General features: G+C 40.3%; 3 protein-coding genes and 2 non-coding genes across 6 annotated transcripts; 4 read left to right on the forward strand and 1 right to left on the reverse strand.

Moving 5' to 3' along the window:
- Positions 1 to 409: 409 nt before the first annotated feature.
- On the forward strand, positions 410 to 9,236 carry pabir2 (PABIR family member 2). Of its 2 annotated transcripts, none has more exons than XM_074673395.1 (10): positions 410 to 1,071; positions 1,664 to 1,742; positions 1,826 to 1,879; positions 2,250 to 2,293; positions 2,413 to 2,467; positions 2,799 to 2,900; positions 3,350 to 3,435; positions 4,823 to 4,887; positions 5,326 to 5,422; positions 7,241 to 9,236. In XM_074673395.1, exons 2-10 carry the CDS (start codon positions 1,740 to 1,742, stop codon positions 7,377 to 7,379), a joined length of 645 nt encoding a protein of 214 aa, XP_074529496.1. In that variant the 5' UTR covers positions 410 to 1,071; positions 1,664 to 1,739; the 3' UTR covers positions 7,380 to 9,236. The 2 variants fall into 2 exon arrangements, with proteins under 2 accessions (XP_074529496.1, XP_074529495.1); XM_074673394.1 differs by having other exon boundaries at positions 413 to 1,551.
- Positions 1,931 to 2,071, forward strand: LOC141794045 (small nucleolar RNA U109). The gene has a single exon (XR_012598492.1). It is a non-coding gene; the product is annotated as a small nucleolar RNA U109 (small nucleolar RNA).
- On the forward strand, positions 2,559 to 2,705 carry LOC141794044 (small nucleolar RNA U109). Its single transcript, XR_012598491.1, has one exon. It is a non-coding gene; the product is annotated as a small nucleolar RNA U109 (small nucleolar RNA).
- A 162-nt stretch (positions 9,237 to 9,398) lies between the features above and the next one.
- On the reverse strand, positions 9,399 to 13,289 carry mospd1 (motile sperm domain containing 1). Its single transcript, XM_074673397.1, has 6 exons — positions 13,158 to 13,289; positions 11,150 to 11,450; positions 10,982 to 11,057; positions 10,527 to 10,759; positions 10,107 to 10,268; positions 9,399 to 9,992 (listed from the first exon to the last, which is right to left on the reverse strand). Exons 2-6 carry the CDS (start codon positions 11,301 to 11,303, stop codon positions 9,961 to 9,963), a joined length of 657 nt encoding a protein of 218 aa, XP_074529498.1. The 5' UTR covers positions 11,304 to 11,450; positions 13,158 to 13,289; the 3' UTR covers positions 9,399 to 9,960.
- Positions 13,290 to 15,123: 1,834 nt separating this feature from the next.
- Positions 15,124 to 27,171, forward strand: ints6l (integrator complex subunit 6 like). The gene is made up of 18 exons (XM_074674849.1): positions 15,124 to 15,402; positions 15,522 to 15,599; positions 17,921 to 18,070; positions 19,008 to 19,097; positions 20,328 to 20,511; positions 20,622 to 20,750; positions 20,901 to 21,064; positions 21,428 to 21,580; positions 21,794 to 21,926; positions 22,151 to 22,245; positions 22,346 to 22,456; positions 23,535 to 23,750; positions 23,865 to 23,991; positions 24,232 to 24,374; positions 24,469 to 24,700; positions 24,814 to 25,194; positions 25,292 to 25,385; positions 25,612 to 27,171. The coding sequence occupies exons 1-18, from the start codon at positions 15,292 to 15,294 to the stop codon at positions 25,712 to 25,714; spliced, it is 2,694 nt and encodes an 897-aa protein (XP_074530950.1). The 5' UTR covers positions 15,124 to 15,291; the 3' UTR covers positions 25,715 to 27,171.
- The last annotated feature ends 377 nt before the right edge of the window (positions 27,172 to 27,548 follow it).

Raw genomic sequence — 27,548 nt, forward strand, 5'->3', positions numbered from 1 at the left:
AATAATCTCAGTCTTCTTATGGTGTCTTTATTATATGGCATATGGAGTATAATGATGACCTTATAGACATTTCAGTTGTTTATGGTGTAATATTGGTCAATTCAGAAAAAAATACTGAAAGTTCTTAAATATGAAAAGTGTTGTAATGATTTTGGCCACCACTTAAGTCTTGGAAGTTCAGGCACAGTTAATAGTCTGGAGTAGATTTATTAAGGTTAGTATAGTAATTTCTAAGGCAAAAAAACTGGCAAGATACTTCAACAATATGTTAGTACCAGTCAGTGTTAGGAGAGCAGTGGAGTGATCCATTGATGTAAAAACTCGAACCTCCATCCTTTGGAGGTCATTGATTCTGGCCTCTTAGCTGCAAAGAAATCAGGTAAACAAAACCTGTAACATTAGAATACATACTAAACAATATTCCTATCCACTTATGAGCAAAAGTCGTACCTGTCGTATAGCAGGTGACCTTACGATGCAGTTCACTTCATTTGGCTCCAGCACGCCGGCGACTGAAGCGATTTCATTGGACAGGTCTGCTAATGTTAAAAGGGGCGTGAAGTTTGGAGCTAGCAGCTAGCTCCTGTGTGATCATCTGCTATCTGGTTCATTCCTGGCGGCATCCTGCAGAGACGATTATAATTTTTGGGGCGTGTAATTTTTCCAGGTGGCATGGTTTAGTGCACCTCTGCTAACGGCTGTAGCTGGCAAACTTGTGGACTGGAGAGTGAAGTAAAGCGGTCAGCCGGCCTCCCAGTGGATACTGCCGTTAATGCTAACTTAGCTCGTTAGCCTATCAGGCCCGGGTGGCTGTAGCTGGATCGAGCAGCTAGCAGTTAGTATAACAACACGAGCTTACAGTTTGCTAGAAGGTTTGTTCATGTGGTGAAAATCGCTCAACAACTGCTTCGTGAATTCCACTTAAACCACGTTGGGACTGCTTCTGTTATCTTTGTCTCATTTAAGGCGCTACCATGTAGTTACAACTGAGTTAGCAGCGTTTCTCCCTCAGCTGTGCAGCGCCAACACTGACTAACGGCTCAGCGGCTAACAGTCAGCGGGCATTGTGCGGTATGTAGCCATGGCGTGCTAACCATCCATCAGGAAAGTTGTATATAGGATATAACGTTACGAGACATGCTTGTACAGCCAGCTTTGGTCACCCAGATAGTTGTTGGTATGAGGAGTAACGGAAACAACTGTTATGATTGAGAGCTGTCGTTATCCGGAGTTAAACACACCGCCGGGCCCTGTGGATCACTGTTCATTGAGTTTACCTTACTGCGCTAGCTAGGCCCTTATACATCTACTCAGTTGATTAAAACATGTAAAGTGTGCAAGGCTGGGAGAGCAACAATGTACCACTACTAAGCTGGCATTTCATTCTAACTTTATGACTGGGAGGTAGGCAGAGTGAGCCACTAAAATGAACCATTCAGGAGTCTTGCCACAAGAAAAGATGGAGCTGGATCTGGAAATCCCATCCTCTTTGATTCAGACCGATGGACACTTGAGAAGATCAAACAGTGCACCCATGATAAATGGCTTAAGGTTCTAGATATATTACACAATCTTCCTTTGATGCTTCTGTTATACTTTTATATGCATTAAATTAACTATAGTCTATTAATGCCTGAACTGCTCTGTGAATTTGTCATTCCAGTGATAACTCCCAAGTGTTTCAGAGAGAGGTCCTACGAAGCAGAAGGAACAGCACTACAGTTGTCAACAGACCCAACATGGTAAAAGATGTTTTAAACTCAGATTCAACTATTTGCAATCAAGAGAGTATCATATGTTTTCTGATGAACATCCCTCTTTGCAGGTCCCCTCATCACCCATCCGGGTGCCCAGCACCAGGCTCCATCAGATTAAACAAGTAAGTTCTGGCCCCATGGTTTCTGACTTGTATGTGGGGTCATGTTTAAAGGAGCATGTCAGACCGCTGTCTCCCTCTCAAGCCATAGGGAGTGACGGTGTCTTTAAAAACATGCTAGAGTAACACTTTGGAGTTCACAGGGCCATCGGTCTTACAGGGTTGATCAATCGGTAGTATCAGACTCCAACAGAAGAAAAGATTGTTTTAATTGCATGGTTATGATTCACTTCTTTAATTAAATACACTACAAATACAGCAGCATAAAGATCGAATGTTTTTTTGGGGGAGAAACATCTAAAATCACTGTAATAAATCCATATTTTGATGGAATGATACTTTTAACCATCTATCTTCTTGTGTGTCCTTTCAGGAGGAGGGTGTAGATGTGATGAACAGAGAAACAGCTCATGAGCGGTAAGCAAAATATCCCTGAATGTAATTGAAACAATTTGCCTGTGTGATTTTTCCTTATCTTACAAAAAATGCAAAAGAACCATCGACTTATGCCTCAGTGACGGATTTTGTGAATACAGGGAAGTCCAAGCTGCCATGCAAATGAGCCAGTCCTGGGAAGAAAGCCTCAGTCTGGTAAATAAAGTCTCTTTCACAATCTGCATCAGTGTTGTTGATATGTTTTGTGTCTAGGATCCTTGAAAGTCAGAGTTGTTATATTTTCTCACAGCATGTTTTGGCCCTGGGCCTTTGTTGACTCTTGATTTCTGTAGAGAAGACAAGTAAAAACATGCAAGACTAACATTTAAGGAGTTAACAGGGCCACCAGTCTCTCAAGGACAGGCTGAGTTGGTAGTATAATACTCCAACAGTGTTAGTAATGTCAATTACTGACTCTGTTTATAGTAATGTATAACTATGTGAAATGGAGCAGCTGTCAATGTGTTATGTTGTTTTGTGTTCTCAGAGTGATAATGATTTGGAAAAATCAGCATCATCGTCTCCAAAGCGTATTGACTTTGTGCCGGTGTCCCCTGCTCCTTCCCCAACCAGAGGGATAGGAAAAAAGGTACGTGTGTAGTTAACTCAGTATGTTAACATATACATAATCAGATTACGCTGTGAGTAACTGGATAAGGGCATCAGTAAAAGCTGTTTTATGGTCTGCTGTAATCTGATTTTCTTTATCAATTACAGCCGGGGTTTTAAGTTAGTCTGCTCAGAATGCAGGATGTGTTAGGAACTGGAAACTCTAAGAGGGATTTTTTTTGCTGTGGCTACAAAATGAACACACATGTCTGACATGCATTCTCAGTTCTGCTTCATAATTTGTAAGACCTAATGTAAGCTATAATTAGTTAAACATGATAATCACTCTGAGATCTGTTTTTATGTGCTTTAAAGTGAAATTTTAACCGACTTCAACAAAGAAAGCATCTATGTTGGTGTTGATGTCTCATCATGGAGTATGTTAAAGTTAATCACAGCTGTCTGTCTGTTTCCTTTTCTTGGGAGCAGCAGTGTTTCTCACCTTCACTACAAATCCTTGTGAGCAGCAACGGACTAACACCCAGTCCAATTCCCAGCCCAACACGCCGCTTCAGGTAAGCATTGGGAGTTACTGCAGTTAATCACCTTAACGTCGATTAATGATGCTTTAACTGCACTCCTAATAATACTCTCAATAAACCTTTTTGATTGACATTAGTTCACAGTGAGACTCAAATAGGACCAACTATCTTGAGCTTGATTGGTATTTCTCCTGCGTGGCATTAAACACGTTAAAGTACACCACCCTTCGCTCAAAAAAACCCTAGATATTTCCTCTGCTCTCAAGCAGCACAGCAAATTAGATGTCATAGCAATGGTGAAAAAATAATGTACTAAGTATACTAAAATTTAGCATACTTTTGCTTACTTAAAGCCACACTTATCATTAGTATACTTCAAGTTTGTTTATGATTAGTACACTTAAAGCATGCTATTTTGGAACAACTAATTTTCTAGTTAGTATGTTTTAAGTGTCATTAAATTGTAATAAAGCTCAACTTCAAGTTTATTTAGTGTACTTTTCTGTGCTAAAGTGGAACAACTTAAAGTATATTTTGTATACTTTAAGTATTCAGCTTAATATGTACTAATACATGTTTATTTAGTTAAAGAGTATTTTGGTTGTATTTGAAATACATCAAAATTATTTTTGGTGTATGAAAAATGTATTAGCTTTGTACTTTTAGTATATTCCTACTGTGGTAATGATATGCTCAATTATACTATTGGCTTCTTCCAAATACTAAAAAAGCATGTTCAGCAGTTAATAATCAATGTACTTTATTATTACTTTACTATACTTTCTTCATTGCACATTCTTGCAAATATATTACCAGTAAACCACAGGCTGAAAGACGAGTGCGTTTTCATAGAAATGCTTTTGAACACTTTCCAAAAGAATTTCCTGAGGTAAAAGCACAAATAATACATAATTAATTCAATTATAACTTAAAATGCACTCTGACATTATTTTACAGTTTCGATATTAAAATGTGTACATTTAAAATATGCTTTCAGTGTAGGTTACAATGAAATTTGAAGCACACATTTAAAAAAAACCAAAAGTATATGTAAAAACAAGTTTTAAATTGGTACACTTACACACAATACACTTGACTTTTACTTGAAGTATATTTTTTGTGTAATATATTTCTATAAAGTGCATTGTAGTGTAACTATTTTAAAGTTTTTTAAAAGTGTTAGCGTGAAAGCATGATGTTGGTTTACTTTTTATATATTAACAAAAAGTACAATTTGTGTAAATACATTTTCAATATACTTTTGAAAAAATGAATATAATTAAAATACAATAAAGTACATTTTTTCACCAGGGAGTTAAGGAAAGTTATTGTATTATTACAAACTGAAATATTTTTCAGCATTTATAAATGTCACTGTTTCTAAATCTACGGTTGTGTCTATATTTCTGTGCTCTTGTAGCCGACGAAGTCAAAGCCCGATCAACTGCATCAGAGCCAGCATACTGGGACCAATGAAGCGTAAAGGTGAAGTGTTTAACTGTATGGAAACGTATTGTGTTCACTTGGAGGGAACAAGAACAAGGGAACAACCACTTTTTTAATTATATCTGTGAAACATGCCATATCAGGATAAATACGTCAGCGTACGTGCCTGTGCACAGCTGACAAACTCTCACTAACATCAAACATTAACAACGCTATGATACAACACAAATATCTATAAATTCCTCAACCTCTAACCATAAAACAAACAGATTAAACAAACAGTTGGAGTATGTATGCTTTCTTAAGGGGTCTGAGTATACGCTTACATTAAGGTTTTGAGTTACTAGTGCCTCATTAATTCAGAAAACTTTTCTTAATTTAACAGAGATAAAACTCTTTTGACCAGTTCTTATTCTTTTTGTACATCAGTTTTCCCATAAGAGGTATCTCTAACGTTCAAGGTCTCTTTTCTTTCAGGGGAAATGGAGACTGAGAGTCAGCCCAAGAGGCTCTTCCAGGGTACAACCACCATGCTGTCCTCTGACGTCTCTAACCTGTCAGATCTCAGTTCCTGGTAAGAGTTGTGGATCAACAAACGGTCAGGAAAAACTAGTCACAACTTTTGGCCACTTGAATTCACCTGTGACTTTGACGTCACTCTCTTCAGCTGATGTTGCTTTGTTTACATCAGGCTGCTATTTATTTAATCTTTAATTACTTTGGAGGTGGATTAAGGAGCCATTAAAGTAACGTAATAGAGTTAGCCTAGTTAACACAAATATCAAAGCCTGGCCTCACCAGATCAACCAGTGCACATTCATTTTCACTGACAAGTGGATCAACAACCGCTGTCCATCTAATCAATTTGCCCCCATTATCAGGTAAACAAGGCTAACCTGAGTTCTTTATTTAGGAATACGACAGGTTTAATAAGATTATGACACTGAAAACTGCCTCAACCTATTAGTAAACAGACAAGATGGCATCATCTCTGACAGGGAGGTCTGTTTATTCCAACAACAACAAACAAATGCACGTACAGTGTCCCTTTTAATGAAAGCCTCACAGTTCATTTCTGTATTTATTTACATCTAGGAAGTGACATGTCCTTTTAGTCTTTGGGTAAAGACAAGCAGATATTGCGACAGCAGATGTAAAAAGTTCATTTACAACTAAAATAATTTCAGTTTGAAGGCCAGACACAGCCTAATTTGATGTAAAGTGCGCTGAACCAGTAAAATCACAACATAATTACCTATAAAAAACAAGTCCAAGTTTTCCCATTTTGAAGTACGAAGAAATAAAAGTATATTATAGAAATCTTTATTTTTAATGAACTTCTACAAAACTTTGTATGAACAGCCTGAGATTTCTCAAGAAAAATAACAGAAACTTCAATTGTGCTTAGCCTCTGTTTATTTATTACACATAAGCTTTATAACTGATGCAGTGATTGTACAAAGGCACAAAACACTGAATCACAGGTATTTTTAACTGAAGTATACAGTATTGCACTGTATATGCAGTGCAATCTGAAGACAGATAAACTCCCCACACTTAACAAACGGGAGTGGGAACTATTCTAAACATGTAATGAACAAACTTATGTGATCTGTTTTTGTAAATCTATGACATGAAAAATGCTTCTCTGCCAAAGTATTTCTCATCACGCTAGGACACAGGATTTCTCGCCACTCTGAGTCTCGTAGTGGGGCCGAGTGCTGTATTCTTTGAGCGCCAAAGCTTGCTGCATACACACCAAGCACTAAGGTTTCACCTCATTCATTCTGCAGGCCTGATGAAATCCTTTGGCAGCACAGTTTTGACCTGCGAGCAATATGTTTGACACCTCTGATTTACTTCATCACCCAGCTGTAAATACTTGTAACAAGACAACTACGATAAAAAAGGGTCGGTTTCGGAAATTCATGGTACTGCTCTTATCCACATTTAATCTGTGCAATCCAGTTTGTGTAAATGTGGCAAAGTAGACCCCTACAAACTCAAAGCCTGCGGGCTGCTGTCTGACTACCTTTGAGCCTCTGTGGAAGTGATGGACAACATTTCAGGGCCTCTGCAGCAGCCAGCAGGTGGCAGTGAAGTACCCTACTACACAACTAGTGAAATGACATTCGAGGGAAGATTCTTGGGTTTTATTGAGGTGGAAATTTTTTTCTGACACTTTCTGTTTAACCTGTAAAACCTGCAGTCAAGTCTTGTAAGTTGAGCCATTAGCATAGCTCAGAGTAAAATTTGAAATTCAAAGGCCACAGGTATGTTAATCAAATGGGAGGTTTGATGAGGTTAGAGTCTAAGACTAGTATATTTGGTGTTTACCAAAGTAAGAGTTCTGACCATCTTGAGCCTCACTCAGCTTGTCCTTCTCTTTCAGTCACTCTCCAGATTTACTGGACGGCAGCCTCAGCAGTGTTGGCTCCTCCACAGACTCACCAGGAAAAATGGAGGGAGTGTCACCCTCTTCGTCCAGCAACTCTCCCTTTGCTTCACTGCAGGATCTGTCCCCTAAGTGATCACAGGGCAGCAGGAGACGCATTAAAGAACAGGTGCACTAAAGGCTCTTTCCAGGGAACATGTTTCCTCTCCAGACCCTCCATCATCACCAAGAATTGGTTTAAGTGGAATTTTGAGTGTTTGTTTCTGGGCTGATGTACATGGCTACATTTTGGAGGGGCAGTGATGTTTGAATAAAGGAAATGAAAGCCATGGATGGATGAGTTTGAGTTAGGTCGAGTGAGACTACACATGACTGAAGATGCTTTGAACACCACATGATTTTCATCATGAAATTGTGTTCAGAGGTGGTTGAGCTGCATCTCCGTCGACCCAGTTCCTGTCACTGATGAGAGACACTGAGCACTGGACATATAAAGAGACTATTGGATGTGTACTTTTCTTTGTTTTGTGCTGGAAACTTCTGTCCACAGGCTTCTTGTTTGTGCACATTTTGTAAGAAAAGATGTAACTTATTGTTTTTCTGTTCTGTTTAATTATGTACATATTAACCTCGTCAGATGTCGTACATAGTTTTTAAGTTTATGGGCTGTGAGCGATTGTGGACAGAGGTCTTAACCAGCAAAAGTTTCTGTTGTAAAGGAGCTGAATCTGCTTCAGGTCTAGAACTATGGAGATTTCCTTACTGCTATATCGTCAGTTGTTTTCTGCAGATATTAACGGTAGAGGCTATGAACTGTGGTGTTTTATCCAGTTTGGCTTTATGCCCCCCTTTCCCCAGAACTTGCTGCAAATTTAATTGCAAGTTATGCACAGTTCATGCATAATGCAGTACGCTGTGGATGAAGTAAGGTGGTCATCACTGTGGGGCTTTCAACACTAAAGGTTCCTTAGTATCCTGTGTTCTTGTCAGGATGTTTGTAAATAAGCAGAGTACAGAAATGATCCTGTGTTCTTTCCTCTAGTGTTCAAAATGTTATTTATAGCTCAAAAAAATGTTAGAAAAAATTGATGGTGATTAGCTATTTTCTGGTAAAAGTCAACCATCAGTGTTTTATTTACACCAAATCAACTGACCGCTGGAACGTTCTGCCAAAAAGACAAAAAAAAGCACCATTACTCCGTCAGAAACTAATGTCTCTGCTTGGTTTCACTGATGGGTGCTTGCACAGTGTTCTCAGTCCTGTGAGGTTTCAGCCACTGTGCAGGCAGAAAAGTAAAAGTCACCCTTCCCTGTTTATATCCAAGAAATCGCTGTATGTAGAGGTTTAGCCTTTACTGTGATTATTGCACCTAAATGTGCTTTAACTGTCATGACCCCACATCCTATGTTTCAACTCCAGGTCTTGTAGCCTTTAAAGAGTTTGTACAAAAGGAAGAGATTGTAAATCATTTTATGGAAGCGTGCCCTTTAATTTAAATGTGTGGTTGCAGTTCATTTACTGAATGTTTCTTCCTTTCTATGAATAAGAAAATGGAAACTGGTCTGCTCGCCCTGCTGCTAACATGTTTTTTTTCTGGATTGTTTGTAAAGTCCTCTTGAGAAGCGTTCAGGGCATGCATTTAGCAAATATATTTTACGTCTGTGATGGAAAGGCTGTAATCCTTCAAGCTGGCTAACTTCCTGCCTTTGCTTGTGTTGTTTGTGGTTGCAATCGTAGCAGACATCAGGACTAAATAAATTATTTCTCTAATACAAGTGTAGAGCTGAATATTTTAGTATTTTATATTTGCAGCACACGCACTCTCACACACACACTTGTTTTAATGCTGCACCAAGAGGACTAAGTGTGTCATAAACCTTTCTGCTGAGGGAATTCACATTTTGTAGACAAACTGCGAACACACAGACTTGTTTGGGACTAGGACTAGTTTTCAGTAACCATCATCACAGAGTAGAAGAGACCATCTTGTCTCTGCTATCCATCCGTCCAAAGTTGACAACTACAAAACAGCCCATGTGGATCCATGAACATTAAAAGAGCCCGCTGAGCGGAGACTTTATTCAATGTTTGATGGAGCATTGATATAATACGGCAAACAAAGCATTGTCTTCAAAAAAAGCAATTTACCTTTGGTGACATGTCAAATGATCGTATTCCTGGAAAAATAAAAATGTATTCAAATAAGGTTTCTCAAAACATGCAAATAACTGCATTTAGTCCTTAAGTCTACACTAAAAATGCTTTAAAATATCAATATAATGATGGTTACAGGTGAATACCATAAGAAAAGTTTAATGGCTTTATGTACATGTTTCATGTTTGTAAGATTCCTTCACACTCACGTTAACCATATTGTGTTACATAGTGGCAACAAAATACTGACACAGGGAATAAAAGGCCTGAATGCACTTTATGTGGCCTCATGTTTCTCCACAGGCCCTGCTCAGGGACAGCTCCTCTCACGCTCACCAGAGGTCTTTGCTGTTTGCGGTAAGACAGTAGTGTTAATGGATCAACTCAACTATGTGTAACTGAAATTAAATATACTAAAATGCATTTTCAAGAGAAAGGGTGAATTGGATGAGGACCCAATCTCACTACTGTCAGCTGTAGTTACTGCAGAGTAGAGCCTCTGGTGTGAAAATGTTCTCAGCCTCATTTAACTGTTTTCCATCTGTTTTTAGCACATAGCACATCATGTGCGCAAGATGACCATCGTAAGAAGACCTGAGTGTGAAGACACAAAACAGAGGAACTGGATATTAAATACTCACACACACAACTTAAACCATGCAATGTCAAAGCTTTTAACAATTTAGGAATGATTTTTTTCCCACTTACCAAGAACATAAGCAGCTACAAGTTTCTTGTTAACACTTAAGTGGAGGTAGACAGGCACAGTAGATTCTTGCTCTCCCAAGGTTGGGAGCATCAGGGCGGCCATACACACCAGGCCAAGCAGAACTGTTAGCAGACTGGGGCCTCCAGCAACAGGTCGGCTCTCTGTCAGGCACAAGACACACACATATCAAATGACTTACCCAGGAAGATTTACAAGATATAAACAAAAAAACAAACTAGAGAGAGTTTGTTCTATAGAATGCTCTGCCTGAAAGGCTGGGTAGAGTAAAGGTATATCTGTTCAACACAAACAGCAGCGTAAAGGCACCATGTGCTCTAAATGGTTAAAGATTCCAATGTGAGTGTCCAAACACTTGGCGCCCCCTGGTGGTGCCACCACACAGTAGTCCTTAATCCTACCTGTTTGAAACGCAGTCTGCTCAAAAAACTCGCTCTCAGCAAACTGCTCTTTGATTCTGCGTTCTTCATCTTGGGGTCGAGGGCTGGGCGGCTCCTGTGAGGCTGAGGGACGGAGTGTGGCTGTCACCTCTTTGCGACCCAGGGCTTTCCGTTGACTCTGCTCCGACACCTGTAGTCGGAACTTGTCGTAGACGCCATAATGACAAGCCCGCACATCTCTGTGTCTGATTACTCTGTGTGAACAAGGAGAAATATATAGACTCTTAATTTAAAATACAATCAAAACTGACCATCAGATCTGCAAGTCAGTATTTGGCAAAGTTAGCTATAAACTATAAAAGGATGGAGGGGGAATATAATACAGGAAACTCATATGTTACAAACTTATTTCCCCTCAGACATCACAGCATAAGATCAACAGATCATGTACAAACACACATTAAAAGCAAACTTACATGTCAACACAACACTGTGGCTTAACAGCTCCAGTGGAATCAACCACAGTGTACTTGTTTGGCGCTGTGCAGAGCACTGAAAAAAGCACATTAAGATAATATGAGTATAAAAAGTACCACGGCACACTAAGACACCAAAATGAGTTGTATTTTATTCTGCAAACTGACCTTTGAACTTGAGAGCAAACTCATAGGGATTGTAGAGGGTGAGCACCTGCTTGTGAGATGACTGCTCATCTGCATAAAAGACGAGCTCAGTGGGGAACACAAACACAGGAAGGTTTCCTTCCACCAGCTCAGGCTGTCGGTGCTGCTGCTGCATTGGCCCCAGCTGAGCTCCTCCCCGTCCCCTTCCTCAGTCTGTCTGGGCCCCCCAAGCCTCTCTCCACAAATCACAAAGCTGTGTGAACACCCTCTGGGTAGAATTGGGACCAATCCTCAATCATCGCCTCGGGGCAATGACAAGGAGCTGTGAAGAGACATGATGATGCATGATGGATGATGGAGAACATTAACTTTAGAAACACTAATTTTTTATTTGAAAATGTTCAGTCACTTAATTTTGCATTGGACTATTTTTTGGATATTTTTCAGAAATATTGCACCATTTTTTTTCTTAGAATTTTTACGTTTTTAAGTTATTAGAAAAACACTTTTGAGAGTTAGGAGTTTGATAAAGTAATCATATGACCTATTACCGCAGCAATATCTTTGGCCCATAACTATTGTAACTTCTTGTTACTAACTGGTCAGCAAACACTTTGAACATAAATAAATTGGATTATGTCCTTCTTACTTATTACCAGTAATGGACATTAACTATATGTTGAATCTGTTTTTTTTTAACACTGCATGCGAATTTGAAAACAACAATTTAATTTTCAGGGAATTTTCTTCATTTTGGCACACCATAGATTTCACACGTGTTTTGTTAGTTTTCACTTCAAAACATGATTGTATTGGCAGTGTGAGAAGTTACTGGTTTTTAAGTAGCATTTCAGCAACTAGTGATTTTCTACATGAGCTTCAATGCAAAAGCTGTGGGGCAAAGGACGTCATGTTATTTTATGAAATGAAGCTTTATTTGGGGTTTCTCAATATCGTTTCAACGAAGTAACCGTAAAAAGTTAACGCCATGTGGCTGGTTCACGTGGCTGGTCACGTGCCGCTTTGTGTACATGGATACAGTCGGGCTAGAACCTATTTTATACAGTATATGCTTAGAACCAGTCTCCTGATTTCCGCTATGTAAGAAGTAAGTTATAAGATGAATAAAAACGAAAAGTGTCGGAGAACAGTAGGAAAACTAGTTTAACTTGGAATGGGATGTAAATACATAAAAGCATGCAATGGCATCCAAGACTTAACTGAAAAGGAATCCTCATAAAATATATGCATATGAATCACAACAGATTTTTATTAATTATTAGCCTTTATTGTTAGCCTCTTTGTAGATATCTGACCTCGTCGTTACAGAAATGTTGTCGTTTTTTCTTTATTTTTTGTTAATTTCTATTTTTGGGTGGAAGTTAGAATAGAATTTTAAAACGAGAAAAGAAAAAAAACTTTTTAAGTGGTTGAACCAACATGAAATGTTTTCATCGCACTGCACTAAGTACAGAAAGAGCCCAGTCCCGATGTCGTAAGATCTTTTGTTCTCTACGTAAACAGCAAAGCTCGATTCGTTGCATATGACAGTAAATCTATAATGCCAAGTGATACCGACTGACGGACGTGTTATACCATAATGTTTGACGACCTATCATTGAATAATAATTATATAATCTCGAAAAATGTGTTATATGCTACTATAATGCTTGCTGCCTGTAAACTGCAGTGTAATAGTAGGTTACAACATAGACAGCCAAGAGACATCCAGTTTTTACAAGCACCTTGAGTAACGATAGGACCAGATTCATTAGTCGTATAATATTTATAATCATACCGTTAACTAGAGATTAAAGGCACAGTTTGTGGCATTAGCTTGCTATGACACTGTAACATCATTGTGCTAACGCTACAGAAGGTACACGACAGCTCGCTTTAGCTGAGTAAGACAACCCCAGGTGTTAGCAAATAGCAACCCAGGGATAACTTCTCGATGTGTCGGAACAAAATTCAATATTCACACTTGATATTTAAATATTTTACGCGAAAATATCAAGGGACACTTTACCTTGTTCACGTCGCAAGGCTTCGTGTAACGTCAGTGTTATGAGCAGGGACTGAGCTTCAGTTCCACCCTGTTGTTGTTTCTCTCCGGTCCTCTTCTTTGTCAACAATACACTGCAGACCACGCAGTGCATCCTGGGAGAGCAGAGGGCGCAAGAGAACGAGCAAGACGTCAACAACACTGACGTAGAGACGTAGACGAAAAGATGACCCACACAACATTGTGTACTCTCATAGGAAGGTAGATGTTAAATATCAGGTGAATCACATTGGTTCATCATGCGGCAACAACGTTTTTTTTTTTTTTCAAACTTTTCAACTTGTGTTTACAGCATCTAATTTATCAACACATCAGTCTACTAATGCAAAGTGAGACACTGAACCTCATTTGAAAATCTGTCCTTAGATGGCTACTATGACATTCCCCTGACCTTTGAAATCTAAAGGATTTTCTTGCTTCTATTTTTTTCTTTTATAAAATTAAAGAAAAGGCTACATAAACATTTTCTGGTCTGTGTGATTCGTTACTAAGACAACTGGTGGACTGTACAGAGTTAAAACATTTTCATAGCATACCCAAGACCAAAACCTTTAAGTCAGGCTTTTAATTGAGTTTTATCATTTCATTAACTAGTTAAAATTTATATAATTTTGATGTATCGTAGTTACTTGTATATTCATTTCTGTTTTTATTGATTTAAAGTAAACGGTTACCTTTTTAGTTATTGACTTCATCTTAAATCAGCTCTTCAAAAAATTATTATAAAAATTAAATGTAGCATCTTAATCTATTTTCGAAATTCTTTAACCTAAAGGTGTTTAAGTATCGTGTTTTTTTATTGTACCCATTGTACCTTCAGTGTTTCTATATACAGAGTAAGGGTGGAGGTGCATGTGGTAGTTGTGGTGGTGGTGTTGGTGGTGTGGGGGGTATTTTCCAGTTACTTGTATCATTATCATTATTGTCATTACAATTATTATATCACTATTACTATTATTATAACTATTTTCATTATTATTATTATTATTATTATTATTATTATTATCATGACTATTACAATTTAATGTAAAGCACTGAATTTGCACTCCCCTTGTATTGTGTATGAAGGTGCTACAAATAGTCTGTTTGATAAATTCAATACACCTGAAAAGATTTTAAAATATGAGTATAACGTACTTCGATGTTATCTCAAAAGCAGTGTACTTGTGTTGTATTATTGAGTAATAAAGGCCGGCTATTTAAAATGTTTTGAACGCACCGAGTGTGTACAAAGAGAATCGAGGAAAAGTGTGTGTGTGTGTGTGTGTGTGTGTGTGTGTTTTGTGTGTGTGTGTTTTGTGTGTGTGTGTGTGCGTGTGTTTTGTGCGTGTGTGTGTATGAGCGTATGGCTGTGTGAATGTGTGGGTGCGTGTGGTTCCTTGTGCGTGCGTGCGCATATGTGTGTGTGGCGCAGTGTTTGTGAGAAAGAGAGGGAGAGTTTGCATTCGCGTTCATGTGAGGGAGAGAGAGAGAGGGGAGGTGTGTGTGTGTGTGTGTGTGTGTGTGTGTGTGTGTGTGTGTGTGTGTGTGTGTGTGTGTGTGTGTGTTGGGGCGAGCTGTCGAAGGAATTCGCAAGGAAATTCAGTTTCCTTAAAATAATGTATGAGCTAAAAGTATCTATTTTCCGGTTATCCTGTGGATCCTATGGATTAACAGGTAGCTCTTTGGTGAAGATTACATTTGTATTATTGACAGTGACACGTATACACCACGGCTTCGGGCCATACATTAATTCACCGCCCATTAGGGATTTTGAAAGGAGCACAACGGATGAACCATCTACACAAACCTTTTGACCGCTTCATATATTTATATATTGAAGGGGGCGTGGTCAATGGAAATGGTCTCAGCCAATGGTCGTGTAGTTGAGGGAAAGGGGCGTTCCATTTGGTTCGGAGCAGAAGTTGAACAGCGCGAGCTAAGACAGAGCTCTACAAAGGGAGATAGAGAGGGAGCGAAAGCAACGGCCCTCTTTAGGAGGGGGGGGCTTATTATAACAAATATATACACACATGTGTGAACAGTTTGGCCGCACGATAGGTCATATGTGGATAACAGTTATTTTAGAAAAGCATTCAACTGCGGCTGTACATTTAAAATGCCTATTTTAGTTTTCCTGTTAGACACGTCCGCCTCTATGAATCAGCGCACTTATTTGGGTACGACGTATCTGGACGTTGCTAAAGGCGCGGTTGAGGTCTTTATGAAGGTAAAGATTGATTTCACCCCGAATATTTCAGCAGGAATGCAGCGTTGGAGAGCATAGGGTTCCTTGGGCAAAACTGGTGGAAATTAATTATATGTTGTTTTGGTTTTCTTTTTTGACAGCTGCGTGCCCGAGACCCGGCTAGTAGAGGCGACAGGTACATGCTAGTTACATTCGATGATCCACCATACGGAGTGAAGGTAATCAGCAACTGATATATTTTTTTACATTTGACAAAGCCAACATAATTTTCTGCGAGTAAGGTTTTATTGTCCTTCTGGTCTGTAGTCAGTGTTGGGCGGCTTCCCGGTGGCGAAAACGGCCTTTTTTTGCTCCAAATACCCGCAGACCCGGAGCTGCACTGCCTCCGACCATCCAGCGGACATTTTGCTTTTGTGTTGAGAAAAGTCTCGGGCGTTGAGATGGAGGCGGAGAGATTTATTATAGTTTATGACGTCACCGTTTTTTTTATAATAGACTGTCCAGATTGGTCAAGGGACCTGCCAGTCATACCCTCCTCCCCCTGTACCCTCATCCATGCATTACCATTGGCCAGTCTTGGTTAAAAGTTGATAAACCCTCTTCATCATGAGGGATTTCTGACACTCAGTTCGCTTTAAAACGACTACTCATATAAATAATCATTCATATAAATAATCCTCATACCTACACTAGGAGCATTTTGATTATGCTTTCAAAAAGTCTTTTTTAACGACTCACACCCAAGCAAAAACAGACAACCTATAAATCACTGCAAGAATTACAAGGGGTTCATGACAACACAGGAACCCTTCACACTAACCTATGTTCGTTTTATTAGCTGGCATACATCTCTCTGAGCTTTTCATGCTCAGGTTATTACCATATATAGAACCCACACAAACCCCCTGGACTCTTTGATCTACCCCAGTGGCTAGTCTGTATCAGGTCTTGGCCAACTCTGTCCACTAACATTCAGCTTCACCCCTGAAAACAGGCTGATACCTAGTTTTTCTTCTGTCAGTTATCTCCTCACACATTTATGAGATTCCTTTCCCCTAATCTTAATTTTAGTCTGCATGCTTCATGACCACATTGCAGAGTGCTATTGCAGAGTGCTAGAGCTGTAACAAAACATAATACATTTTCAGTAATAACATTAAAGAAAGTTATGGCTGAGTCAGATAAATTGGAATTTTGGTGTTTCTTTTTTCTGTTTACGACTACTGCACAGAGGTAATCTTTAAATCCCTTACAACTTTCAGGCTGTAAACATCTCTTTAGTGACCTCTAAAATCACGGCTTAGAGCTTTTGAAACACAATTTACTGATCTGTATTCTCCTCCTGTAGGCATACATGGAAGACTGGAGTTATGACTTAATAATCTAAGCAGATGCTATCATTTATGTGATGCAGTATTCACTGCAAGTCAAGACCATTACCTCATGCCTCCAACTGAAACATCTCCATTAATTAGATCATAGCCAAATGGCCTGTCATGTACTTTTCCCTCACACTGGATCATCAAGGTGCTGCAGTCTGGACTGCTTCTCCCTCATGAAGTCTGTCCTCAGTTTGCTGTCCCTGCTCTCGCCTGCTTTGTGCATCGAGGATTATGATGAAAGGTTTTACTGAATGGGGCTACTCTGATTGCACAGTTTCAGATGCAATAAATAGTTGATGCAGAGTGAGAGAGAGAGGAGGTCGGGTTGGAGGAAAAAAGGAATGTTCTGAAGTTTGAATTATTGAGTACACGTTAAGCCTGTGCGAGTGTCTGTGTCTGAGTATTTATGCCACTATCCTGTGGGTGTTTCCATCTTTGGTTCTGCCTCAGCTGCTCTGAGATGTTGCTTTTATAAAGATATCATAACTGTCAAATGTGCCTCTTGTAACAGTGGGTGCTTCTGTAGGCTACACATCCAGCCTCTCTGTCTCCCTGCCCGTCTTTAGCCTCCCTCCTCCCTCTCCTGATAAAGGAAGTGGTAAGCTTGCAGGTCATCCTTAGATTAGGCATGGAGCTGCAGCAGTAAGGTACTTGACCCTGCTGGAGAAAAGTCTGAGAGCAGCTACACGCCCACTTCTCCTCCTGTGGGAGTATCTCTGTCTTCCTCAGTGGACATGCAGCAGTGGGAAATATATTTTTGGATGCTTGTCACTGAATCTTTCTTAAACAGCATCAGCTAGCTCACATGTGGGCCTGCTTTCCAACAATACTTTCCTCTCTTTCCAGAGCTTGGCATGGCCTGGTTTTGTTTAATGGTTACTATGATGTCATGTTGCACAGAATCAGTGGGTTTCAGAGATTACAGCTCCCTCAGTGATTGGTGGCAGTTTCATGCTTGACGTGAAACAGCTTGTGGCTGTTCCTGAACAGAACTTGCTCTGTTTTTCTTTATAATGACACAGTATGGCTATCTGTGGGTGGGGATCTATTTTGGTGTGTGGCTGCCCTCCATGCACCGTGCCTCCTCTGCTCCTCTGTTTTATAGCAGTTTGCTATGCAGTGCACTCACCGCCCTGTATGTAATGTATGTATTTCAGGCAGGCTGGAAGGAGAACCATGCCACCTTCATGTGTGAGCTGAAGAACCTGCAGGCGTCTGGGCTGACTACACTGGGGCACGCTCTCCGCACAGCCTTTGACCTGCTGAACCTCAACCGCCTCGTCTCAGGCATCGACAACTATGGGCAGGTATTTGAGGCAGCAGTCCAATCATGTGATTTTTTTGACACCATAACTTAAATATTTCCTCCTCCTCTAAGGGTTAATGAGTTTTTAAAAATAAAGTGCTAACTTTTTAAATTCATTAAGGTTTAAAACACAAGAGTTGGTGCATTTTTATGGCATTTACACATTGATTGATGACATGTCTGTGTCGAGCACTATTTAGTGCTGGATAAATTATGCTACTATTACACTGATCATAGAGAGAAGACTTGTTTTGTCTATGTGTGTGTCAGCTGACCTGCCGTCTGAGTAGTCAATTGTAAAACATGTCTTTCCTGATATAGGGACTATGCTAAGTATGTGGACTCTCCTTGGAGTATTCTAGGTTTCAGTAACATTTTGACAAAGGTTTCAAAGCTCTTCTCTATTCCTTTAACTGGAGACAAAGAAAAAAAGTTGGAGCTTATTACAATCTGTCCTGCCTCAGTGAGCACAATCATCAGCTTCTCTCACATGTCCTTACTTCGAACTCCTTCTCAAAGACATAATTTACTACTCTCAAATACTGGTACAGGTTAGGTGCATGTGGAGGGGTTGTTAATCTGTTTAGACTTTCTCTGTGAGTTGGACGTAGACATGACTGACTCCTGCAGCATACTGTTAAAGACGTATCACACTTTACAACTATGTTTACAACAACAAAACTACAGGCTATCACACTCCCCTCAATAGCATGTGGGAGTTAATCACACATATCGTGTAGGTTGTTGCGTTAAATAGGACTCATCTTAAAACACTAGATGTGTATTTACTGTAACCTTTGAGAGGGGATCTTGAGGAAGTAAAGAGCTCACATCAGTCTCTTTGTTAGTGAGGAAGATGAGATGAAGAACAGAGCAATGAGAGAAACTGGGGTCTTCACTTTGATTAAACTTGTGTGTGTTATTTTTTTCCTTCTCAGGGTCGCAACCCTTTCTTCCTCGAACCATCTGTGATTATCACCATCACTGATGGGAACAAGCTTACACACAGCTCCGGGGTGCCCGATGAGGTGAGAGTGAGCGTGTTCAGTCCTGATACTTACTGCGTCCTTCTGTCCTGACTGTAATCAGGGTGTCCGCAGGGTCTAAAAAGTATTAAAAGTTGATAAATCAGTTGTGGGAAATTTAAGGCCCTTAAAAAGTATTAAAAAGCCTTAATTGTAATGTTATGAGGTATTAAATTGTATTGGTATTCAAGCTTTGACTCCAAACATATCCATGAATATTTATTTTCCTCCTTGTGACTGTTACAAACCAACCTGACACGCCAGACAGACAGTTTCATATATCCGCCACGGAAATAGTCCATCTGTTTGGAAAATGTTTTCAGGATCTGAACCTTCAAAAATAACCACACCTGGTGATTGGACGATCATTCTGCTCGTCACACTCATCACAGACCAGCGTGAGGATCTAGCAAAAGTTTAGCATCTCAAAATATTTCTCTCTAGACCATTAGAATTTCACAAGAGTTTCTCAATTTCTCAGACTTTTGACGACCTGGGAGCTTGGATTCTTAAGATTTAGAGAAAGCTTCCCCTGATCTCAGTTGTTTTGGAACAAATTTTCTTTGTTCAAATCAACTTTTTACTGAATACAACCCGATGCGATAAGGTATTTATCAATACATAGCGCTGTTGTTTGAAACGTGACAACAAGCAAAGTTGTAATTTTGTGAGGCGCAGGCTATATGTAGCAGCCCAACATACCTGTAGGCTAATATGACAACAAACTCAGTTTGTTCGGTAGTTTAGTAGCCATCCGTATGTAGCACGGCAAGCAAATAACACAATCTCAGGCACATTTCCTATAATAATGATGAAATAAATTCTAGTTTTTTTTTCTTCAAGTTGGCCTTAAATAACTGCTGTTACTTTTTGTGAGATTGGGAAAGTCAGCTAACCTGCCTTTAGTTTCATTTATTCTTTCAAGCTTTATTCCGTCTCAGCTTACATAATTTATGTTAAAATTCAAACTATACCTGTCAAAGATTGGTTGCTTACAACAGCTTAAAGTTGCGGTAAGGTCTTAAGACTTTCTGAAAGGTTTTAAAAAAGTCTTAAAAAGGTTTTGAATTTATCCTCAGGATTTCAGCTTATACCCTGTTTATTGATCTGATCTGTTAAGACTTTTTAATGACACATTAAATATGAGGGAAGCATACAAACTGTGAGCTGCAACAAGTTGAAGTATTTATTATCATCACTGACTTTCTCCACCCTGTCTGTCTGTCTGTCCAGCTGCACCTGCCCCTTAACTCTCCCCTGGCTGGCAGTGAGTTGACCAAAGAGCCTTTCCGCTGGGACCAACGTCTGTTTGCGCTGGTGCTGAGGCTTCCAGGAGCAGCCGCTCCAGACACCGAGCAGCTGGGGAGCGTCCCCACGGATGAGTCTGCCATCACCCAGATGTGTGAAGTCACTGGAGGTATGGCATGTCCCAGTTTGTTACCACAGTATTTCAAATAGCTCTCAGGTTCACAGGAAACTATTTTATCATGTATTATAGTCACACTTCCTGCTCCCTCTTTCTCTCAGGACGGTCGTACTGTGTGCGGACACAGAGGATGTTGAATCAGTGTCTGGAGTCTCTGGTCCAAAAAGTACAAAGTGGAGTTGTTCTGAACTTTGAGAAGACGGGGCCAGATCCACCTCTTGTTGGAGAAGGTGAGTTTTTATGGAATGTTTACAGAGCCAAAAGAAAGCAAACACTTGACTTGTGTACAAATCTTGTTCTCAAAAAGTGGAGTTATGGAGAGAGAAAAAAACTCAATGCTAGAATTATTCCCTTTTCATTGCACCTTTTCTTTTTGACAGAGAACTCAGTGGAGGCGAGTCGTCCCGTATCTTCCTTCAGCTCGCTGGCGTGGCACAGCTGCCACAAACTCATCTATGTACGACCAAACCCAAAGACAGGAGTTCCAGTCGGCCATTGGCCCATACCAGAGTCCTTCTGGCCGGACCAGAACTCTCCTACCCTGGTGAGTCGGGAGAGGCTGCAGCTTTGGTGCTTCTGATTGGTTTCCTTAGTGAAATGAAAAGCGCAAACACAAAAACTGAACATCACAGGCCGTTTTAGAATTATAATGTTTGTCCCATAAAGCTGATGTGTTTCTCCTTTGATTTCAGATCTCAGTGACAAATTCTTAAACCTTTCGCGTGACTTCTTTTTAAAGGTGTCCTCTATTCCTCTGCCATGACTCAGTAATTTTTTCATAGAGCCACTAGGTGTTAAATTATCCGAACTCATCGTGTGATTTCCATCATCTGCACATACTTTGTGACCCTGCGTAATACTGGAGGTTTTAATGAGATCTTGACTTGCATCTATTTCTTATTCACAGCCACCTCGCTCTGCCCATCCCGTGGTGCGATTCTCCTGCGTAGACTGTGAGCCCATGGTGATCGACAAGCTTCCCTTCGACAAGTATGAACTGGAGCCATCCCCACTCACCCAGTACATTCTGGAAAGGAAGTCCCCACACATGTGCTGGCAGGTATGGCAGATATTCACACACCCATCGTGTGTGTGTTGGTGTGTTCCTGCTGTCGCTGGCGCTGCCTCAAGGGATTTTTCCAGAAACTGGTTTCATGTATTTTGCTTCTGCTGCTTATGAATTAGTACCATACTCATTCATGATCTTTGGTGCAAAGCAGGTTTCTACATCTGTTTTTTAAAAAGGACGTCTGTGTGTGTTTTTCATCCACAGGTGTTTGTGAGCAGCAGTGCAAAGCAAAATGACCTTGGGCAACCATTTGGCTACCTTAAAGCCAGCACAACTCTCACCTGTGTCAACCTGTTTGTCATGCCTTACAACTACCCGGTTCTTCTCCCACTTCTTGGTAAGACATGAGACTGTACTTAAAGATGGTCTTAACATTTATGGGACGGTTTGACTAGACTATTGAGCTGTGCTGTCACTCCAGCAGCACAGCTCAATACGCTAGCTCCAATCTTAGACTCAAATGTGTAAGGAAATGTTTGTTCTCATCACCAAGATATAAATATTTGTCCATTAGTAACTCTTCTGCAACTTTATGCTAAAAAATTATTTTTCTGTCTCCAGACGACTTGTTTAAAGTGCACAAGTTTAAACCAAACCTCAAGTGGAGACAAGCTTTTGAGATGTACCTAAAGACCATGCCTCCATACTACCTCTTGGTAAACTGCCTTCAGCTCATAATAAATGAATGGATAGTGGATGATATTGTTCTTGCATAAAGAAAAACACCACCTAAATTCTCTGTCTGTCTTCTAACAGCCCTTAAAAAAGGCGATGAGGATGATGGGGGCACCGAACCTGATTGCTGACACCATGGACTGTGGCTTGAGTTACAGCGTCATCTCTTATCTGAAGAAGCTCAGCCAGCAGGTATGAGCTCATGAACGTAGATTCATTTATCAACATTTATAAGCAATCTGAAAACTTATAGGAGGGACTATGAGACTTTCATTGCATAGTGTACCTATGGGTGCAGGAGTGCAATGAATGTCACAGTGCTGGTTTCTGACGTGTGCAATGACCCAGTATAACAGTTCACTATGCATTTTCACCCTAGGTATTGGTTTCACACACAGCACTACTATTTCTGTAAAAAAAAAATCAGACCATTTTTCTAAACAAACACTGACATGGAGATACTGCTGCATCAGAGCACGAGGAGACTCAGGCACACTTGACACCTAGCTCTTCCTCTCATGTTTACTGACTCTTGTCTGTGAAATGAATTATAGACCTGAACTACACAAAAAAAATCACACCTTCACACAGTCGTGCTGACCATGTGATATAGCAGATAGTAAAATAATCTGAAAAAAATACATTCTATATTTAACTAGAAAAGCACTCCTCCAAGCATATTGTGATTGTCAGCAACACTTTAGTCCTATTTTAATGTTATACTCCCTTTCAGCAGACTGTCTGCTACAATTTGGTGTTAGTTGCAGGTTTGTACGATAGTTTGTTTCCTGACAGTGTTGAAAATTATGATGGCCCAGAACACAATTTCATATTCTGGATCTGAGTATCCAGAATATTGCCAGGATCTGGATCGTACTTTTACATCTGTCAGAAATTATGGTGACCTTGTCTTGTATTGTTTTGCAAAGCAATCCGACCATTTATGGTGGAGTTATATACACATATGGTGAAAACAGCCCTATCTCACAATGATAAAGAATCCTTTAAAAAAATCCTGGATCCAGACAGTGATCCAGATCACCTCCAAAATTTAATCATTTCTACCTTATCCCATTTTGAGCATTTCCTGAAAATTTTATCAAGATTTGTTTGTTACTTTTTGAGTTTTGTTGTTCTCAGACAAATAAACAGATCAGACAAACTCTTCCAAAAACCTAACTTCCTTCGTAGTATCGTACCTGTGAACTGATGCTTCTGACCTGGTCGTCGTAAAACGTTGTGTGTCTCTCTTACCTTGGTTGGTGTTTAGGCAAAGATGGAGTCTGATCGTCTGATCGTATCCGTGGGGAAGAAAGCTCCCCAAGAAACTGGCATAAAGGTGAGGAATCACTCCAGCTCACTCTCTCTGGCCCATCGCCGGGATTTCAAGCAGCTGCTGCAAGGAATCAGCGGGGAGGGGCCCCTTCGCCTGGTGGACATCAACTTCAAGGAGTTTGCTGGCTTCCAGATCGCATTACTCAATAAGGTATTTAAAGGGCAGGAATAACACTTCTAAAATGTTTGACTTAGTTAGTGTTGGAAGAAAAACAATCAGAAAGTATTTTATTTCCTCTGAATAAATATGTCGATGCACTTCCAGGATGTAAAACCTCAAGCTTATCGGAATGCTTACGACATCCCCAGAAGGAACCTTCTGGATCAACTCACCAGGATGCGCTCCAATCTGCTACGAACGTCACAGAAGCTCATCAGAGGGCAGGACGAAGGTAAAAGCAGAGTCAGAGGAGAGTCTGAAGATTTAGAGCTAAAGTTATTTAAGTCTGAGTTAAATAATTTAACTATCCTAGTGAAAGAGATGCATCTGAGAGTGAAGTGAGGGCAGATGGTTGAATACATTACAGTCTCCCAAGTATTCACACTGAGACACTCATGGTTGAATCAAGCTGTTTGATAAACATTGAATAACTAGCCAAACTGTCAAATAAAAATGTCTCTGTGGCTGTCAGACTATCTGCACAGCATCCCGGTGGCTCAGATGGGAAACTATCAGGAGTACTTGAAAATGATGCCGTCTCCGCTGAGGGAGATCGACCCTGACCAACCTAAACGCTTACATACATTTGGGAATCCTTTCAAGCAGGATAAGAAGGTGACTAGACACCACCACAAACAACTGGTTTTTACTCTTAATGTGTGCTCGGTGTGCCACTCTTTAACTCTTTGTTTTCTCATCCTTTCCCCAGGGGATGATGATCGATGAGGCTGACGAGTTTGTAGCAGGTCCTCAGAATAAGAAAAGAGGAAATTCCGGCGATTCCAACTCAGGTGTTACGATGAAGAGAAGGCGCAGTATGTCCCCATTACTGCGGCGACCACAGACTCCTACAGGAAGCACAAACAACATGGGGGTGGGAAAGAGTCCAGGAGCAGTTTCAGGGCATCCGAACCTCCTCAAACCCATTCCACAGCACAAAGGTAGAATTAAGATTCAGACATTCAGAGTTACACTTTAAAGAAAACAAACTGTCTTATCACTATGGGTCAGGTCAGTGTCCCATGAATTGAACTGCTCTTTTTCTTGGCTACAGGAGTGGATGGCAACAACGTGGGAGGCGTGGAGACAAACGGTGACGGCACTCTTGGTTCTGAGTCAGGGGAGATGTGGCCCTCTGAGATAGACACTATAACAGACAACCCCTCATCACTGAGCCCAGAGGAGAAAGCTGGGTTGTGTGCAGCAGATGAGGGAGAGGACAGAAACATGATGGAGGAGAGACTAATGGAAGACCGGCTGGATGAAGAGCTGCCGGAGGAGAAACAGGACTATGAGAGACTGAGTCCACAGAGTCAGCTAGAGGACCCTGAAGCTGACCCTGCGCTGCTGGAAACCATATACATCGCTCCACTAGATGGTTGCCAGGCAGAACTGAGGAGCAGGGTCATTAAGGAAGTCCGCAAACCTGGTCGAAGTGTGTATAAATTCCTCCTGTGTATATGAAAATCTGCTGATTTTAGTGTCCAATTGGGAAGATATCTTTGTTTCTTTAACCCTGTCTTTGTCATCAGATTATGAGGCAATACTTGGATTACTGCAGCAAGTGAAAGGACCGGTTAATGTCCAGAAGTACTTCATCCAGCATGCTATCAGAGAGGCTGTCAGGTAAGAAAATACAACTCTCTTCAGGCCAAGTTTGAGTTGAGGTGAGGAGTTTTTGTTCCTGATCTTGGCACAGAACAATGCCCATCAATCATTTGTAGTCACATCATACTGAAGATCTGTTTTCCTTGTAGTGCTGCAGCATTTGAAGCCACTCATAAACACTGTGTAGTTATTTTAGAGCAGGTCCAATCACACTAATCTTCACATCTTCTTTCTTGTCTTGCAGGTTCAAGAAGCGGGTACTGATCCAGCAGCTGGAGAGGGCCCTCACCGAGGTGGAGGAGAAGGAGAAAGCATCCTCTCCTCTTCTCAATGATCATGGCAGTTAGTGACGAAGCCATCTTTGTTTTGTACTTAGGAAAATGAATGAAGCTCCTCTTCTCTGACATGTTTTTTGCTAAAACTAATGTTCTGTTTGACTGGCTGCAAAGTGAAACGAGGGTACTGAAATGCACTGATAGCAGAAGCTCCCGCTGTCTTTGTGCTGTGACATCACTTCCTGTTTGAAGCAGAGAGAATTGGGTTTAACTGGAGGAGCATCTTTAGGTCAGATCCACTGAGGGTTATTTGAAGACTGTAAACCCTCTTTATACTGGCGGATGTCTGAACATTCAGAAGGCTTTTGTCTTAATCAGCACATTGTTCAGAAAACACACACACACACTCCACTGGAGGGATACAGATAAGCTGTGAAATCCTCACATGAGACAGAGAGTGATGGACGGGGTCATCCCTGTTATCGTTGTCCTTCCTAACAGACCTTTTTTCAGCTGGTCTGGATAAAGGTTTGTGAGGACGATAGTATTTTATTAAAACATTGAGGTGACTCAGATAGAAGGATTCTGAGTATATATGATTTGATGTGGTAGTAGAAACATACTTCTGTATCTCAGTTGGGATATTCCCGCAAAATACAGTTACAGTTTCATACTGTGCCACAGTTTGAAAATAAGAGTGAAAATAGTCACCTTGAGCATTGCAGGTTGTATAACACAGTTGAAAGCCTTCTCTTCTGGCTGGTTTAGTCAACAAAATTCCTGAGAGATGAAGAAACTTCATCACATTATCTCATTTTCTTGTTTAAGGATGGACACTGTGGCAAAATCTGAAGCAGCAGATGTTCATTCTTTACATTTCAGTATTACTGAACCCTATTCCAGTTTTTGCAGACAGAATAAGGTCACCTTCGTTAATGTCTCTCTTGGTTTAATTGGTTCCTGGTAGACAGAAATAGTTAATATCTCTTTTGAAGTGCAGATAGAGTCATCGGTATCTCCTGCAGGTCAGTTCTTCACTGGTTTCCTGAGTGAGCATCAGCATCCTCTGGCCTTCCACTCCAGCAGCACAGCCAGAGTTCAGTGACTGCAGCTGTTTGTATCTACTTCTACTATACATCATCACACAAACATAGACAAACACAGAGTCCTGTGAAACCCCCTTCCGGGGCACCACAAACACTCCACTGTTTTCCAGAAGTATGACTTTATTGAGAGGAATTTCTGCATCAGTGCGGGCCCAGTCGACAGTCACCTGCTGGGAATCTGCTCTCTGCTGCTTTTACATAAACTCAAGTTTATGTGAAAGCTTCTTTGTTGATCTTGTTTTTATGACAGATGTACACTACTTTTTAATGTTGATAAGGAATATAGATTATTTTTGTGATATTGTTTATTTCAGAGTATAAGACATATTTTGGATGAAATGTTTAAAGCCAATTTTGTAAACTGTTAAATACATATATAAAAACAAACCTCTTTTCACAAAACAGAAAATAAACCTCAGGTAGAACGGGTAACAATGTGTTGTTGTGTCTGTGTGTTTACTCCTGAAAGTAATTCACAGACTGGTTGTCAAAACCAGCTGGTTTGTGATTTAACACATCTAAGTGCAAAGTTATATTTTGATTTATCAAACGCCAAAGTTTCAGACAACAGAAGCTGTTTCTCTTTTCCCACAATCCCCAGCTTTTATCTTACAGTGCATTAATTACAACGCTGAAATGAATCATATCCTGAATTATGTGTTAATTTGCATTTTCTGTCAAGTGCATATAGTCAAAGTTAATCTAGTAACATCTCACTTAACTACATGAGGTCTGTGAATAGGTGACTTGTACAAAGCTAAAGCTCTGAACAGCTGACGTCTCTAAATTAATGTATTTAT

The sequence above is a fragment of the Halichoeres trimaculatus genome, unplaced genomic scaffold, assembly GCF_033239565.1.
Source record: "Halichoeres trimaculatus isolate MK-OKI-2021-1 unplaced genomic scaffold, fHalTri1.1 fHalTri1_scaffold_7, whole genome shotgun sequence".
NCBI classification, from domain to species: Eukaryota; Metazoa; Chordata; class Actinopteri; order Labriformes; family Labridae; genus Halichoeres; species Halichoeres trimaculatus.

Bases quoted from the DNA above. Each gene is read 5' to 3' on its own strand.
- pabir2 (XM_074673394.1), top strand. From the start codon at position 1,427: ATGAACCATTCAGGAGTCTTGCCACAAGAAAAGATGGAGCTGGATCTG. The intron at 1,552-1,663 runs GTTCTAGATATA...TTGTCATTCCAG, and splicing joins CCCATGATAAATGGCTTAAG to TGATAACTCCCAAGTGTTTC. The intron at 2,901-3,349 runs GTACGTGTGTAG...TCTTGGGAGCAG, and splicing joins CCAGAGGGATAGGAAAAAAG to CAGTGTTTCTCACCTTCACT.
- ints6l (XM_074674849.1), top strand. From the start codon at position 15,292: ATGCCTATTTTAGTTTTCCTGTTAGACACGTCCGCCTCTATGAATCAG. The intron at 21,581-21,793 runs GTATGGCAGATA...TTTCATCCACAG, and splicing joins CCCCACACATGTGCTGGCAG to GTGTTTGTGAGCAGCAGTGC. The intron at 24,701-24,813 runs GTAGAATTAAGA...TCTTGGCTACAG, and splicing joins ACCCATTCCACAGCACAAAG to GAGTGGATGGCAACAACGTG.
- mospd1 (XM_074673397.1), bottom strand. From the start codon at position 11,303: ATGCAGCAGCAGCACCGACAGCCTGAGCTGGTGGAAGGAAACCTTCCT. The intron at 10,269-10,526 runs GTAGGATTAAGG...TGTGCCTGACAG, and splicing joins GCAGACTGCGTTTCAAACAG to AGAGCCGACCTGTTGCTGGA. The intron at 9,993-10,106 runs GTAAGTGGGAAA...CTTCACACTCAG, and splicing joins TGTAGCTGCTTATGTTCTTG to GTCTTCTTACGATGGTCATC.